Below are 17813 nucleotides of genomic sequence, written 5' to 3' on the forward strand. Positions count from 1 at the left end.
GTACCAAGGATGAGCATGCTCTGGGGAGGTGGAGAGAAACTCATTTAGCAACCTGAGAGCTCTGTTCAAGCAGTTCAAACCAGTACTGCTCTAGGATCACATGTAAGAGGCAGGACTTCTGACAATGACAAAAACTGGGACCACACATTGCTTTACATTCTGTTTTAGGTTCCCACTTGGTAACTTTGAGTGCTCTTTTTTCTTTTTTTTTTTTTTTGCTCAGAGGCTTTACAATGCAAAAACATTCCTCAAACACCATTTATTTTTTTTTCCCAGTAGAAAAATGTGTATCCAAATCATTGGCCACTAAACTCAATGCATGTGTGCTTGCAAACTTACTGCTGTCTCATTGCTATTATTTTCTCTTTCTTAGGAGATGACCTTCACTACCACAATGAATCAGGATAAACCTGTCAAATTCTCCTAGCTCCCTGGCTGTGCAATTTGCTGTTCCCTTGCTGTTCACCAGACAGCAGCTCTTCCCACCCAAAGCACAGAAGAAGCCAGCAAGTCACAAATGACAGCTGAAAAGTGAGGCATTATCAAAAGCTGTGTGAGACTGTCGAAGAGAATCTTTATATAGTAATTCTCCCTCTGAGCCTGGAAAGCTGTATCCCAGCAGTTCCAAAGAAGCAGAGAGATGTTCAAGTAACCAACAGCAGAAACTGCACAAATCAATACCTGTATTAGAGCAGCCACAGAAAGTGATCTGCAGCATTTAGAACCCTCCATTCAGAATGGATGATGGATACAGAAACACAAACCTCTATCAAGGGGGCAGGGAGGCAAACCAAGATGACTACAGGTACCAGGATGGTAACTATGAAGGGTACACACCCAACGATGGCTACTACCGTGGGGGGGACGAACCCACTCATGAAGAGGATGCCCAGAGTGATGTTACAGAAGGCCATGATGAAGATGATGAGGTCTATGAGGGGGAGTACCAAGGGATCCCACACCCAGATGACATTAAAGAGAAGCAGAAGAAGCGAGCTCCTGCCATGGATGATGACTACAGAGACCGTGCTGACCTTATGGCAGAGAGGATGGAGGATGAGGAGCAGCTTGCCCACCAGTATGAGAACATCATTGAGGAGTGTGGCCATGGACGCTTCCAGTGGACTCTCTTCTTTGTTTTAGGGTTGGCACTGATGGCAGATGGGGTGGAGGTGTTTGTGGTTGGATTTGTTCTTCCCAGTGCTGAGAAGGATATGTGCTTGTCCAGCTCAAACAAAGGGATGCTAGGTAAGTGTCACTGGTGAGCAGCTCTTGTGGTGCAGTAGGCAGTAGCTGTAACGCTTTTTTTTTTCTAGTGAACAGATGATTTCAGGATCTTTTCATAGAATCATAGAATCTGTCAGGGTTGGAAGGGACCACAAGGATCATCTAGTTCCAACCCCCCTGCCATGGGCAGGGACACCTCACACTAGATCAGGCTGGCCAGAGCCTCATCCAGCCTGGCCTCAACCACCTCCCTGGACAATCCATTCCAGGCTCTCACCACTCTCATGGGGAAGAACTTCTTCCTCACATCCAATCTGAATCTCCCCACTTCCAGCTTTATTCCATTCCCCCCAGTCCTGTCACTACCTGATAGCCTAAAAAGTCCCTCCCCACCTTTCTTGTAGCCCTCTTTAGATACTGGAAAGCCACAAGAAGGTCTCCTCAGACCCTTCTCTTCTCCAGACTGAACAGCCCCAACTCTTTCAGTCTGTCCTCATAGGAGAGGTGCTCCAGCCCTCTGATCATCCTGCTGGCCCTTCTCTGCATATCTTCCAGCATGTCCATATCCCTCTTGCAATAGGGGCTCCAGAACTGGATGCAGTAAGAGACTTTTGATGAGTCTCCTCTAGTGTGGTATGTCATTCATAGTCATAGCTGGGTGGACCTGACTTGAGAGGTTTGCATGCTCCAAAGCAGCAGAATTGCACCACACCTAAGAGCACCTGATGAAGGTGCTGTGGCCCCAGTACTGGATGCTGCAGGCTGGATCTGAATGAGACAGCTCACACTCAGCAGGTCCACACTGTAAAACTCTTGAGGATGTTCAAGGACAAATGAGGGGAAGGTTAATGGTGGCTTTTCCTACTCAAGGATCTAGTGGCTCAGCTTTCAATGCTTTTAAAAATGACATTGTGGTAAGAAGTCCACAAAGCCATACCAGTATGACAGTCCTAAAAGACAGGGATCTGTTAACCCTGGATCACTTGGCAGTCACTTTGTGTCTCCTGTTGCTGTCCTGCTCTCCAGATTTTCCACTTTTCTTCAGCCCAAAGTCTCATCTGGCAAATCAGCTGTGCAGGCAGTTCCTTCTGCATGTTAACATCTTGGTCAGAGCAATTTGCTGATCTGTACTGGATCAGGAGTAGCCAATGGAGGTTTCCTCTTAGGTCTGTGGAATGCAAGCCATGTGCTGCATGGGGATTAAAGGCTGCTGCTCCTGGCACCATCCCTTTTGCATCACCATTGACATCTCCCTGTGGTCAAAATAGGAAAGTTTAGTTGCTGGGAGCAAGGTTGTGTAGAAAAGTTTGGATGAAGAGGTTTTTTTTCCTTTGCACAGTATAAGCCAAAGACAGCAAAGCCTCCCCAGATATCTCTTCAGGAGTCACAGAGTATCCAGCATGGCCTGTAGTGAGAGCCAGCCATGCAATAGCACAGCACATCTGGAAAGAAGAGAAAGCAACTTTTGGAAGAGCTGCTTTAGGAGTGGGAGACTCTGTCTTGATGGACATGTACTGGGGTTGTAGAGGAATCATCAGGGTTCACACATTCTGGCCCTGCCTGCTGCAAGGTAAATGCAGATTCTGGATTAGACTCTAGCCTTTGAATCCATTCCATTTGCATTATTTTCATGTGACAAAGGTAAAAGGCAGATATCCTTACACAGGCCTCTTGTCCTGATATACTGAGGTCCTAGACACTTTTATAGTCTTTTTTTTCTTCCCTTTGAACCTGAGGATCAAGACATTTATTTCTATAGTTAGTTATAGGTTTTTACTTACTTTGTGCCTTAAAGACTTTATTACCTTTCTTTTTGCACCACAAACCACTTAAAAATTCTAGCTGAAAATACCTCAGCTCAGATATCTAAAAGCAAATTGCTCACAACTGAAGTCTGATTTCAAAGGGACATTGGAATTCACCAGCTCCCTATGGGGCACCAGGCTGGGCACCTTCTCAGTGATGAGACCTTTGTTGAAAAGCAGGTCATTTATTTTGGTGACAATATGAAAATGGAGATCTTCTGAAACTCTGCCCCCATAAATATCTACCTCTGTAGAGCTCAAGCTCTGGCAGGCACCTGAGTCAGAAAACTTCAAATGTCACAAGAAAATCTATCTTTGAAGTATTTCTGGCCCAACCACAGGTAGAAATTAATAAGAAATCTCCCCAGAGAGCTTGCTCTGCTTTTTTCAGCTCAGTATTTGCATGGCTGAAAGTTCAGGGTGTTCTGATAAGCTCTGAATAAGCAAGGAGATATTTGGGTCTGTATCCAGTCCCAGCTCCAGCCTCCTGCACATTAACCAAGCTCATCTGGAGCTGCTAATCAGGGCACCTTCTGTGCTGCCTTCCCTGCTCACCTTTTAGGACAACTTTTGAGAACCTGTTTTTGCAGAACAATTTCTTCAATCCTTACTTGTTGGTTTTTTAGTTGCTTTGTTGTTTTTTTTTCATTTTTTTTTTTTTAGGGTTATTTGTTAAACATACTTCCCTCCTTGGTGTGTATTTATCTGCTTCAGGTTGCCTCTTGAAACTGAGATTTATGAGGTGATCCTTTGTGAAAAGGAATTAAGGGAGGCTTCAGTGGTATATTCAGGCTGACTTGGTGGCAAAGACCTCTTCACCTCAGTTTCTTCCTAATGTGAAGTGAGGCAGTGTAGGTAGAGTGAATGGAGGGTTGGTTAGAGAAGGCACAGCTTTCCCTCAAGTTATGATGACGTTTTAGGCTAGAGAAGAGAAGACTCTGGGGGGGACCTTAGAGCTGCCTTCCAATAACTGAAGACATCCTACAGAAAGGCTGCAGAGGGACTTTTCATCACAGTGTCTAGAGACAGGACAAGGGGGAATGGTTTGAAGCTGAGGGAGAGCAGGGTTAGACTGGAGCTTAGGGGAGAAGTTCTTCAGTATGAGGGTGGTGAGACTCTGGAATAGGTTGCCCAGGGAGGCTGTGGATGGCTGCTCCCTGGGGATGTTCAAGGCCAGGTTGGATGAGTCCTTGATCAGCTGAGTCTGGTTGAGAGGTGTCCCTGTCCATGGTGAGTAGGTTGCAGTAGATGATCTCTGAAGTCCCTTCCAACCTCAGCCATTCTGTGATTCCATGATGATCATCCACACATGAGTTACTGCCCCTTACCTTATCCCTATGTACCAATACAGCTGAGCTCATGTTATTCCCAGGCAACTTTTTGTCTCACTGCACTTTTGCTAAGGAAGCATAATCAGGTTATCCCAGGTGGAGTTGTGGTGGCTTCCAGGTAGCTGCTGACATTCAAACACACAAGAAGGTCTCACAGTCTCACAGTATATCAGAGGTTGGAAGGGACCTCAAGAGATCATCAGGTCCAACCCCCCTGCCAGAGCAGCATCACTTAGAGGAGTCTGCACAGGAATGCATCCAGGTGGGGTTTGAAAGTTTCCAGAGAAGGAGACTCCACAACCCCCCTGGGCAGCCTGTTCCAGGGCTCTGTCACCATCACTGGAAAGAAGTTTCTCCTCATGTTGAGGTGAAATCTTCTATGTTCAAGTTTGAAGCCATTGTTCCTTGGCTTATCACTGTGAACCACCCAAAAGAGCCTGGCCCCCTCCTCCTGACACCCACCCCTCAGCTATTGATAGACATTGATCAGATCCCCTCTCAGTCTTCCCTTCTCCAGACTAAACAGCCCCAGGGCTCTCAGTCTCTCTTCACAGGGGAGATGCTCAAGTCCCCAGATCATCCTCCTGGCTCTCCCTTGGACTCTCTCTAGCAGGTCTCTGTCTCTCTTGAACTGGGGAGCCCCAAACTGGACACAGGATTGCAGGTGTGGTCTCAGCAGGGCAGAGTAGGGAGGTAGAAGAACTTCCCTAGACACCTTTCTTGATGCATCCCAGGATCCCATTGGCTCTCTTGGCCACCAGAGCACGTTGTTGTTCCATGCAGAACTTGCTGTCCACCAGCACTCCAAGGTCTTGCTCTGTGGAGCTGCTTTCCAGCAGGGCAGCCTCTAACCTGTCCTGGTGCCTGTTGTTATTTCTCCCCAGATGTAGGACCTTGCACTTGTCCTTATTAAACTTCATGAGGTTTGCCTGCACCCAGCTCTGCAGCCTACCCATGTCACATTAAAAGCACTTGAAGATACACATTTATATAGGTTCATAGCATGGTGTTGGTTGGAAAGGACCTTAAAAATCATTCAGTTCTAACCCCTCTGCCATGGGCAGAGACACCTTCCACCAGCCCAGGTTGCTCAAGTCCTCATTCAACCTGGCCTTCAGCACCTCCAGGGAGGGGGCATCCACAACCTCCCTGGGCAACCTATTCCAGTGTCTCACCACCCTCACTGTAAGAGAATTTTTGTCCCCACAAGGGATATTTAGGCCTAAAATAGCTGTTAATTCACACCTGGTGGTGAGATGCTTATTTTCAGAACAAAATGTAAAGGCTTTCTAGATGTGTCAGATTCACTTCACACATTTTATGAGACACTGTGGGCATCTGTTTATTTGTAAATTTTGCACAATTTAGGCCATAATTTGCTTGGTGTTTTTTCCATGCTTGCTTTCTGAGGGTGGAAAAATATACAATACAGAATGCACTTAATGCAAAATGCCCTTCCAGCAGAATCTGAACTCCACTAAATCATCTTTAGGGAGCTTCTACTTTGACTCTCATATTTGTCCCTTCCTATTTCTGTGAGACTTGGATTACTTACCTGACTTATTTCCCAATTTTCCCTCCTGGTCTCTCTTGTTTTGGCTGCTGGAAAGCAGCTCCACAGAGCAAGACCTTGGAGTGCTGGTGGACAGCAAGTTCTGCATGGGACAACAATGTGCTCTTGTGGCCAAGAGAGCCAATGGGATCCTGGGATGCATCAAGAAAGGTGTCTAGGGAAGTTCTTCTACCTCTCTACTCTGCCTGGTGAGACCACACCTGCAATCCTGTGTCCAGTTTGGGGCTCCCCAGTTCATGAGAGACAGAGACCTGCTGGAGAGAATCCAAGGGAGAGCCATGAGGATGCTTAGGGGACTTGAGCATCTCCCCTGTGAAGAGAGACTGAGAGCCCTGGGGCTGTTTAGTCTGGAGAGGGGAAGACTGAGAGGGGATCTGATCAATGTCTATCAATAGCTGAGGGGTGGGTGTCAGGAGGAGGGGGCCAGGCTCTTTTGGGTGGTTCACAGTGATAAGCCAAGGAACAATGGGTTCAAATTTGAACAGAGAAGATTTCAGCTCAACATGAGAAGAAACTTCTTTCCAGTGATGGTGACAGAGCCCTGGAACAGGCTGCCCAGGGGGGTTGTGGAGTCTCCTTCTCTGGAGACTTTCAAGCCCCACCTGGATGCATTCCTGTGCAGACTCCTCTAAGTGATGCTGCTCTGGCAGGGGGGTTGGACCTGATGATCTCTTGAGGTCCCTTCCAACCTCTGTGATCACCTCTCAGAGAACTAAATATGCTATTTGCAAGCAAAGCACAGAGCAATAAGAACACACCCAAAAGGTGGTGCTGTAGTAATAGTTTAAACTTTTCCACATCCAGTGTATAACCCCCCCCCAGATATCAGACTCCCCAGATCCCCAGAGCTGCAGCGGTGTCATCACCATTCCACAGCTCAGTAAACTGAGACAAGAACATTTTTAAAGCCTTTGCCCATCACTGGAAAAGAGCCTCACCAATGCTGAGAGTAAAATATCATGAAGGTTTTTTTTAGGCACACAGCTCCCTTTTCTGTTTTATGATTTAATCATATTTTAAGGGGAATATAAACTTATAGACTCTTAGCTTCACAATGTTAGATAAAAAAAAAAGAAAAGAAAAGGAAAAGAAGATCCTATTAATAATTATGCAGTTCTGTAGCAATTCAAGCTTGGCTGTGTGAGTCAGGTTGAACAGGATGTGTAACAATATCCCTGCTTTTAGTAGTGTGAAGAGGATGTTTTATTATCAGCTGAGAGAAAATCTGGCCTCAGCTTCTCATTGACCTGAATTCACCTGATATGACAGTAAATCCTAATCCCTTCTGCAGAGCTCAGTGGCTTTTTTTCTTCCTGGATAGTCACAAACAAGCCCAGCCATGGCTCCTTTGCTTTGGTGTGGCTGGTGGCTGCCTGTTTTGCACCTCCACAGCTGGGGACCCCCAACAGGTCAGCCAGTAAAACTCTGATGAGACCTGCTCATGTCCACATCCCCAAAACCAAGCATGAACTCCTGGCTGCAAATTTGCTCTTGGGCAGAAAGCCTCCTACAGCCCAAGGAGTATTAGCACCCTGAGTGGTAGGGACATGTTAGATGATCCTTGTGGTCCTTTCCAACCCTGGCTGATTCTATGATTCTATGTTGGGGGCAGGGGGGGGGGGGGAGGGGGAGGAACCAAAAAGGTGATTTTGTGATTTGGGAACATCCCACTCCTTTTGCACCCACCTTGGAGATGGCTGCATCCCCATTTATAAACACTGGAAGGATTTCATCTGACGAGACCCAGCACGAGCAGGTTTTCATTTAACAGCAGTGGATTTGTTTGGCTTCCTCTGCTGAAAACTTTGCTTTAGCAGAGGGGTTGGGTGGGGAGAACCAGATGGTCCCATGAATATTGTAGTGATGGACAAATCCTGTGGGGGGCCTGTGAAGCCTGCTGAGTGTAAACAGCCACCCACACCACGCTGGCAGCTCTTGCTGGAGGGTTTGGTGTGTGCTGCCTTGCCAGAGCTGCGCCACAGCGCTCCCCGATTCACACATCCACCTTTGGCTTTAATGTGCAGGATCCCTCTGTCTCAGCAGCCAGATCTGCCCCAGTAGCCACCCCCCGATCTCTGAAAAGGGAAAGCTGCCTTTCACATGGGCTATCCATCCCACAGTGGCACAGCCATCAGCTGCAGGTGAAGGCTCTCTGCTTGTGCTCACTCAACAAGGCAAGTGCGATGAGGCTGCCCTTTATCTGGCTGCCATTTACAAGGTCAAGGAGATGAGTGGGGAAAGCAGCAATATGTCTACAAGGAAAAGCAGATTAGAAATTTCGGGAAGAAAGAGAAAAATGACCACTCAGCCCTCAGCTCCTGCTCTGCTGAGCCCATCTCCTGTGCTGGGACACAGCAGCCGTTACTAGAACACAAGACAGTCAGGACTCCCACTGGTTTATTCCTCTCTTTGAATCATTTCTGCACAATCAGATCCTCTGCCTTGCCTCATCCATCTCCCAAACGGTCCAGACCTGACTCACAAAACGTTGATTATGTCCATGAAGTGCATCCACACATAACAGATGCTACACTGGCAAGAGTGTTTGGATTTTGGTTTTATTACAGTTTGAATTGAAAGCTATATAAAGTCCTAATCCTTTTCTGTTGTGCAAATGCTTTCCCTCTTCAAAAGACTTTTATATTCTATTTTTTTACCATAAAGCTGGTAGTGGCCTGGGCTTTGAAGGCAGGTAGGAGCTCTGGCTTCTGGCTCCATGCAGAACAATTAGCAGAGGTGGGACAACCCTGCACCTGGACCCAAGCAGCCTGCACCTCTTCCCAACAGCCCCCAGGACTCTGGGACTGATTATTCCCTTTGAGCTGGGGGGGGTTTATGCTCAGATTTTCCATTTATTCCACAAGTTCTTGTTGTGACTCAAAAGAGATTAGTTCCAGATGTGCCTCATTTTTAAGAACTTTAATCCCATTAAGGCAAGGAACAATGGGTTCAGACTTGAACATAGAAGGTTTCACCTCAACATGAGGAGGGTAACAGAGCCCTGGAACAGGCTGCCCAGGGGGGTTGTGGAGTCTCCTTCTCTGGAGACTTTCAAACCCCACCTGGATGCATTCCTGTGCAGACTACCCTAAGTGATGCTGCTCTGGCAGGGGGGTTGGAGGTGATGATCTCCTGAGGTCCCTTCCAACCTCTGATATACTGTGAGACTGTGAACCATCAAAGAAAGAAATTCATGCTGATGATGGAGATTTAGGCAAGTCTTGGATCCTTGGATTGATTTATTTTTTTCCTGAACACTTTGACTCTACTTGTAATGATATTGAAAAGGTAAAAGTACAGCTGAGCACACACATTGCAGTGTAGTGTAGATGCCTTTCCTTATTCCCAGAACTTCAGCTTTTAAGTCCACAATTCCTCTCTAACATGGAACACAAAACTCCAGTAAAGGCTAATAAAGTCATCAGTGTGAAAATACTGCATACATTACCTCTTCTCTAGAGGGAAGAAGCGCAATCAGTGGTCACATATTTTCCTTACAACTTCAGCAATGGATGAGTCATAACCTGAAATTTATTTTTAGAATTTCTGCTCTTTGGTTTCCCACCAATTTTATGGGAAGCTGTTGTAGACTTTCCCACAGGCATTCCTTCTGCTCCATCACTCCTGGAAGAGTCTGCAGATAATGGCTTATTCAGAGCTGCCCTTAACATTTCACCTAACTGCTGCAGGTGTCAGTTGGGAAGCTGAGTTCTCCTATGTCTCTGTGTTTTGAAGTCCAGGTCTTAAGTCAAGATTCTGGTGCAGACTGTATTGTAAAGTTCTTCCACAGAGCATTTGGTGGACAAAAGTAACACAGCAAAGAAATACCATTTAGCAATTGTTTTTCTTGGTTTAACTCTCAAAATCTGAGTTTCTTTGATATGAGCTGGATGTCTTTCAGAGGTAACAACCATCACTCTGTTCTCAGGAAGACTGCCTCTTCTCATGTACAAGTGACTATTTCACTCCTGCCTGGGTCACTGCCACTTTATTGTTAATCCAGGACATGGCAATCTGCAAAGCCTAAGGTTGTTCCGCACCTTGGGTCCCAAGATCCATCAGCTGATGGAGTGTTTTATAGCAGCTGCCCCAAATGTTTTAATGATATTGGCCAGAATCTGCAGTCTTCCCAAAAGAGACCTCTCCATCATAATCAAGCGTTTTACTCATTTTATTTCTGCCACCAGGGTGCTTCCCTTCAGAATTTGGCCAAACAGAAAGTCTCTGCCCATTCCTGAGGTTTCCTTTACAACAGACATTTGTTGTTTTAGCTTTCTGGAGGACAATGCATCTGTTGGTTTATCACACATGATAACCAGTTGAAGCCACATCCTCTAAGTTCATGACATTAACAGTACCACTGTTTAATGTTGCTCACTGACTGCTGGATGCTGTGTTGCAGAGATGTAATCTTCCCTTCCCCCAGAGGTTTGGGCTCCTCGGTCAGAATCTGCAGGGGTTTGCTCATAACAAGAGTTCCATCGCACTTCTTGATGCCTGGTTCCAAACACTGCCATAACCTATACTAAGCCCACTCTTCCCCTGGCCAGGGAGCTGGATGCTTTACCACAAGCCAAGGTACTCAGCTGCAGTAAGTCACCAGATAGGAGACTGTGACAACCACCTCCACCTCCTCCTGACCCAGGACATTTTCTGTTGCTAAGAGGATTTGGAGGAACATCTGACATCCAGGGATTTTCTCTGGAAAAAATGAAAAAAAAAAACCCAAAAACTTGGCAGATAATTTGTTCTTCCCCATCAGGGTCTGGTGTGGGCTGAGCTGTGCTGTGAGCCACTGTCAGGGTGCTGGCAGGACTCACTGTTAGATGGGTGGCTGCCAGGCACCAGTGAGTAGACACAGGGTGCAGCATCTCTTCCGTCTGCTGGCTGCGATCAGAGCTGTTCCATTAAGTGAGGCTCAGGAGCCAGGGTGAAAGCATTAAGTCCTACAGCATTGCATTAAGAGTCTCCCTTCAGAAAGATTTTGGACTGAAACAGTTTTGTTCTCAGCTCTCCCTGGCAATTTGAACTTCAGCAAACAAGCAGGAGGCCAAAGTCGATAGAGAAAGTGATCCCAGGTTCTCAGACGTGTACTTCTCTGACTGCTGCAGATCAGTATCTGAAACCTTTACACGCCTTCAGATCACCTAACCAGCAGGACACCTTGGGTCAGGATGGCAGGGCAAAAGAGTGTGGGTATTGATTGCACAGAGCCACGTGTCTATGATGGAGGCACAACTGAGCTGGCAAAATCCTGTGCCACAGGTCTGGAACAAAGGAGGTTATGTACCAAGAGCAGGTTTTTTTGCTTTTGACACACAAAATCCTTATTGCCTGTTAGACATTTTGTTGAAAGAAAAGAAAGCAGAACTGTTCACAGAGAGGTGACCCCAATAGCCTGCTATGGGACAGGAGAGACTGCAGAAGTCTGAAATTTTCCATTTCTGGTCAATGTGAGACAAGCATCCTTCAAGTGCTGCCATGGATCTCTGCTGCATAGCTTTTAATTTAGTAATGCATTTCAAAACCAGTGAGGCATTTGCAATCAAAAGGAAGGCTGCCAAGTAACTCTCTGCATCAGTCCTCAGCTAGCTTTGTGGGATGGCACAGAACAGCCTTCAGCCACCAGACTTATTGTCATGTTTAAACATTAATGAACTGTAAAAAAGTATTCATCAGCACCTTGTGGTGTGTTTGACAGAAGAGGTCCTGCCAGCAAAAAGACCACAACTTGTGGTTCTTTCTGGGATTATTGCTCACTGAGGTCTCTACATTTGGAAAGCAGATTAAATAAATAAATAAAATATTCCTTATTCATGGACCTTTGAGCACTATTAGTTAGTGCTATTTATTCTTGTGCCTGTATAAAGCAAAAGGCAACATAACAAGTGGCCCTTCTGGTGGCAGTGTCAGGAGAAGAGCCAAGGACAACTGCAGTCTTTTTCTAGGCCAAAGTTGCAAGCATATAGTGAGCTGGGTACCAGGAGCTTGTTTGAAGAAGAAAACCATTCTCTCTAATTCAACCTGGCACTAAATGCAGTCCCTGAAACTACCTTTTGAGAACCTCATAGTAGAGGGAAAAAATGAAGCCAAGTCAACAAGAGGATTCTTAAGAATCAGAATGGTAACTCTATACAGCAAGCTGTCAAGACAGGCAGTAGGTTCTCCCTTCTCCTGAAATACTCAGATCAAGGCTGTGCTCTTTTCTGTAAGTTGTCCTTTGGTTAGATGCCAGATCTTGGCTCAGTACCAAAGGAAGTAGCTGTGCCACACAAGGCAAGTCTTAGGAACAGACTGATCCCTTCAGATAAAGCTAAGGAAAGCAGAAAGGGAGAGATGAGTGCAAAGGAAGCATGGGGAGGATACTAACCTGCAAAGAGATTTGGCCATGCTTTAGCAGCCTCTCTGTCTCACAGCTTTCTGAGCACAAACAGCAAACAGGCACAACCTCCTCCCTACACATCCTCAGTCCCACTTTGCTCGGGGGGGGGGGGGGGTCAGTGGAGTTAAGACATCAGACTTCTGTTGTAGCATTGGTAGCACACAGCTGGGACACGTGCGTCCTAAGCTGCTTATGTCTGGCCATTGCTTACGTGCAGGGCATATGTGAGCAGCGAGGCTGGGAAAGAAAAGATGTGGGGCTGGTCAAATGAGGGTATGTCTGCCCTGCAGGGAATGATGCAAGCCTATGGGCACAACATGGAAAAATCAGGTTCCACCAGCAGATAGAGTTTCTGGCACCTGACACAGCTGGTCTGGGGAGGATGGAAGTATCTCTAGTTCATTGCACAGCATTCCAAGTCAACGTCAGCTGCCACATGAGTGCTTTAAGATCTGCTTCTGCCCTGCATGTTATTTCCACTCACTTACCAAACTTACTGTCTCCTTTCTCCCTTCTAGGCTTGATAGTCTACTTAGGAATGATGGTGGGAGCTGTCCTACTGGGTGGCCTCGCTGATAAGCTGGGAAGAAAGAAATGCCTCATCATATCACTTGCAATCAATGCTGCCTTTGCCCTCCTCTCCTCCTTTGTCCAGGGATATGGATTCTTCCTCTTCTGCCGCCTTATCTCAGGCCTCGGGTGGGTAACTGGTGACTCCATCTCATGTTCTGAAGTTTAGGGGTATGGGGTGGGAGAAGGAAGGCTGCTCAGAAGTTTTATTTTTGGTACCAAGCTGGGATGGCACTGGTGTTTAGCCTGTGTGGTTGCATTGCATCTCCTGACCATTGAAGTCGTAGTGGGAGGAAAGTTTGGGCACTGACATTCTCCTGGTACATCCCAAATTGTGCAGAAAGGGGAGTGAGACCCACAAATGCCTGCCTGACTTTCAGGGCTTCCAGTAAGACCCTCAGCAGTTCCCACCACTTGTCTGTGTTTTCCCTCCTTGAGAGGAGTGATCAGAAAGTCACCACAAAGATGTCTAGGTGAAGAGCAGGGCATTACTGGCTTTCTATGAACTACAGGAAATTCAGCTTTCAGAGCATGAGAAAGATATTTTTTATCTTTGATGTCTGAGGCCAGTACAGCCAAAGACAGATTTGCATTTTTCCTACCAGTCTCACTTCTGTGCCACACTTCTGTGAGTGTGACCTTCCCTCTTTATATGTGCAATTCTAGCTACAGAGACAATGAAGACTCCTCTTACTCTTCCTATGTGTTTTTTTTTTTTTCTCCTCAGTATTGGGGGATCCCTCCCCATTGTGTTTGCCTATTTCTCTGAATTTCTGTCTCGTGAGAAGAGAGGAGAACACTTGAGCTGGCTCTGCATGTTCTGGATGATGGGTGGCATTTTTGCTTCAGCAATGGCTTGGAGCATCATCCCACATTATGGTAACTGGTTTGTGCTCTTCACTTCCAACACCACCCCATTCCTCTATCACTATCCTACCCCTCACCCCCACGGGTGGCATTAGTCAGTCCTTGCATATCCCAGAATAAACAGTACTGAAAATAACAGATACCTAAAGTGCACCCAAAAGGGCTGATAAATTGACTGCATGATTGATTGGTACTGAGGCTGCAAATAGGGCTGATGAGGGCTGCTTTGCAGAAAATGCTTCAAAATACAACCCTTGAGTGATGCTGCCAGAGCCTGAGCTCTGATTCGAAATGTCAGTGCATTCAGGGAGAACTGGGCTGAGATTGCATTGCAAAAATGGATCCAGTTATTTAAAACAAGTAATAAGGGAATTGCTGGGTGCTAGGAATGACAGCGGTGAGGACAGCACATGCTCTTTTCCTTAGCTAAGTGTCCACACTCTTGGGGCTGTGTATCTGGTGACAGATTTCCCCAGCATGTGGTGGGCTGGAGCCGCACCTGACTTCATCTGAATAGGTTCAGGAGTGGAATGGGTTCCCTGCCCAGGGCTGGAAGTGGGGGAGAAAAAGTAGATGGGTGTATTCTGAAACATACTCATGTTCTGGTGAGCAAAGCTCTGCATGTTACACAGCATTCCCTGCAACTCATCTACACATCCCAGAGAAGCATCAGAAGCAAATACCTACTGGGAAAGATTAATTCCCTCGGTATTCAGTGGCAGCAGCTGCTTGCAAAATCCTGCTGGAAGAAATGAGGACAGGCCACAGTGACCATGAAGAAAAGCACTAGCATTCACCTAACTATTCACCCATTTTTACCATGTGTAAAGTCCACTCAGTATAAAGAGAAATTCATGTTTTTGATTGGTAAGACAGAGACTGTTGGGACAAACAGGCAAACTGCCTGTACTGTGGGGTTAGGTTGAAACAATTCTATTATCTGCAACTACACTTGCTTTAAAAAGCCCTTAAGTGTTTACATTACATTTATATTTTAGAATGACTTTTTGCTGTTGTACTTCTACAGCTTCCCTTTTTGATTTCCCACGTTCCACCTACGATTTTGGAACTTTCTGAAACTGACTCAGATGAAAGCTCTGTAAAAAATTAAAAACAAAAACATTGCTTGATGATTTCCTCATTCTGTGAATAAAAATATTGTTAGGAAATAAATAAATCAGTAAGTTAAAAATTCCTTCTGGGATTTGAGCCTAGGAAAGGTACATAGGGCAATGTAAGAAAGATGCTGCTGCTTTCTAGTTTTCAGCAGTAGAATACCAGAAAAAAAAAAAAAAACAGGAAAAGGGGGAATCTCAAGTGCAGGATTAAGATCTTGATTCTTCTAAGTTTGAATCCCAGCTCAGGTTTTGTAGTTGTGGAAAAAAACCCAACTTTCTTTCCTAGCTCACTTCCATACAATGTGAAATATGTTGTCTCCTGTAGGAGATGGAAAGGAGCCACCTCCAATGTGCCTTTCTGATCAGAGAAGACTTAGCCTTTGTAAATGTTTTGCAACATCACTCAGCAGCAATAAATTAGGGCCCTGATTCTTCTACCCTTCCCTAACCTTACTCGCCTACAGCTGCATGGAGCTATGCTTATCAGTAAGCTATTTCTAACCTCAGAGATAAAAGGAGGTTTTTTTAAAAGGCAGAGCCTGAGCAAATGTGTTCCATTTTCTGTAATGAACATGATCTCACTTGCTGTAACCTCCTGAGCATGCTCTGGAGCCTCAAAGAGCTGTCAGTACTAAGAACAGCAAGCTTTCAACTTGTCCCCAGAGTCCTTACAGAGCTGTAAGGTTCAGAGCCACTTTAGGAGAGGAAAAAACTCAGGATGCTTGGTCAGTGTTTTATTGTATGGCTCTTGCTGTTTCCAGGCTGGGGGTTCAGTATGGGAACCAAGTACCACTTCCACAGCTGGAGAGTCTTTGTTCTCGTCTGTGCTCTGCCCTGTATCGCCTCCCTGGTGGCACTGAAGTTCATGCCTGAAAGCCCGCGGTTTTTGCTGGAGGTAAGCTGATTCACCTGAACCTTGCAGTCTGATGTTAGCAGAGGCTAGCTGGTCCCTCATGTGTCACCATCTGTCTGTCTTTGTTCCATCAAACACACATAGCACAAGCTCAGAAGCAAAACCACTCCTACATGTCTGCACTAACACCACAGATGGCTTAAACCCCAAAGACTACAGACTGTGGGGTCAGTCAGTGATGGTTAGTGTTTCACTGCCAAATGTGCCATAGAAAGAGAGTGGTGAGAGCTGGGAATTCCAACTGGAAGTCCAACAAAGCCATTTTGAAAACATCCCACAGGCTTTGCGCATGTAACTACTGAATCCTGGTGGAAGACACAGGGCAGAGTCCATTTTACTGAGTAAAATAAATAAACCTCAGAAATCTTGAGCAAATATTCTTTATTCCTATTTCACAGGTGTGAAATGTGACAATACTTAGCTCATGTTTACCCTGCAAGTCATTGGAGGTGGGATTAGAGCCCAGGTGTCCTCATCCATCTCCCATCTTCTATCTGGTTTTAAAGCTTTGCTCCTGACTCAGTTTCAGGGTAACTCCTTCCACCAGAGACAAAGGAGATGCTGCACCCTGTGAGCTTTCAGCTCTTTGCATTTGGTGCAGCCACTACTGTATGCACGAATCTCCACTATCATGATCCTCTAGAACTGGGTTCTCTCTATGCTTCAATAAATTACAGAGCTAGAGACTCCAGCATTTATTTTCCTCCTTTTTTTATTTTTTTTTTATTTTGGGTGTTTTCAGATAGGTAAACATGATGAAGCCTGGATGATCCTCAAGCAAGTTCATGACACCAACATGCGGGCCAAGGGGGAGCCAGAGAAGGTGTTTACGGTGAGTTTAACAAAGCCACCAGCATGTGAAAAGAAAAGCTGGACACACACACTTTCCTTGGTGCTGGACACACACACTTTCCTTGGTGCAGCACAGCTCTAGTTTATTCCTCCTTGGGATATTTTCAGCATAACCTCCTCCAACACTCAGTGAAAGGACTCAGGTTTTGTGCATTTGAAGTTAGATGTCAGCCTGTGTTTTCAAGGACTCGAATTGCAGCGAGTACTCCTCATTCCTGGTGTTACTCTACAGAGCACAGACCAGTGATTTTTCAATTATACATGAGCTTACTTGGGCTGCTCTGGAAGACTACAACCAAAGAAGAGAGGTATTAGACAAGTGGGAAATGTGAGTCACTCCTTTCTCCAGTCTGGCTTCAAATCAAACTCTGATTAAACTTCAAGTACCTTCTAATGAGCTTCTCAAACTCCACCTGCCTCATACCCAGTCTTTAATCTCTCCAAGGGAAAGTGGGATGAGTGGCTATTACTCATTGGTCTGCAGCTTGTTGTGAAAAAGGCCACACCATAGACTCCCTTAAGAGTAAAATCAGGTAAAAGGTGGATGCTGGGGTTAATTGCAAATGGCTATAACTCACTTACAAACTACTGATGAGCCAGCCAGGGAATAGCTCTTTATTTATGCTTTCAAAGCTGAGAGGGCATGTGGATGGAGAAAGGGAGACATGGTTGTGTGCAAAATGTCTTTCTTGACAAGGAGAGCAAGGCTACATGTTCACAAAGGTTGTTACCAAGCAGCGTCCCTCAGGAGTCATCCTTCAAGAAAATTAAAGTTTCTGTGCATGACAATTGTGTGTTCAGGTTGAGGTAGGAACTTACTGAGCCTGTGTTATTTTTAGTTTGCCAAACACTCAATTAATGTGAGCTTTGACAGCAAAGGCGAGAAAAAATGTCTCTTTAAATCTCCAGTCCTGGGCAGTCCTGATGTGTGGTGGGAGGAAAAGAGGACTGAAACTCAGGTATATATGTGCCCAGAGAAGAGCAAGGAAGCTGGTGAAGGGTCTGGAGAACATGTATTATGAGGAGCAGCTGAGGGGACTGGGCTTGTTTAGCCTGGAGAAGAGGAGGCTGAGGGGAGACCTCATTGCTTTCAACAGCTCCCTGAAAGGAGGTTGTAGAGAAGTGAGGGTCAGTCTCTTTCTCTCAAGTCACTAGTGACAGGATGAGAGGAAATG

At 45.8% G+C, this 17813-nt stretch overlaps 1 protein-coding gene across 2 annotated transcripts in view; it reads left to right on the forward strand.

Annotated features, from left to right (window-relative positions):
• The first annotated feature begins 737 nt into the window (after window positions 1-737).
• SV2B (synaptic vesicle glycoprotein 2B) overlaps window positions 738-17813 on the forward strand; it is a 28714-nt gene continuing 11638 nt past the window's right edge. For both annotated transcript variants that reach the window (XM_054387906.1, XM_054387907.1), the window contains exons 1-5: window positions 738-1248; window positions 12837-13017; window positions 13616-13767; window positions 15635-15768; window positions 16529-16618. In XM_054387906.1, coding sequence (XP_054243881.1) covers window positions 738-1248; window positions 12837-13017; window positions 13616-13767; window positions 15635-15768; window positions 16529-16618 — 1068 coding nt within the window. The remainder of the gene's footprint in view (window positions 1249-12836; window positions 13018-13615; window positions 13768-15634; window positions 15769-16528; window positions 16619-17813) is intronic.

Source organism: Indicator indicator, chromosome 16 (assembly GCF_027791375.1).
Source record: "Indicator indicator isolate 239-I01 chromosome 16, UM_Iind_1.1, whole genome shotgun sequence".
Taxonomy (NCBI): domain Eukaryota; kingdom Metazoa; phylum Chordata; class Aves; order Piciformes; family Indicatoridae; genus Indicator; species Indicator indicator.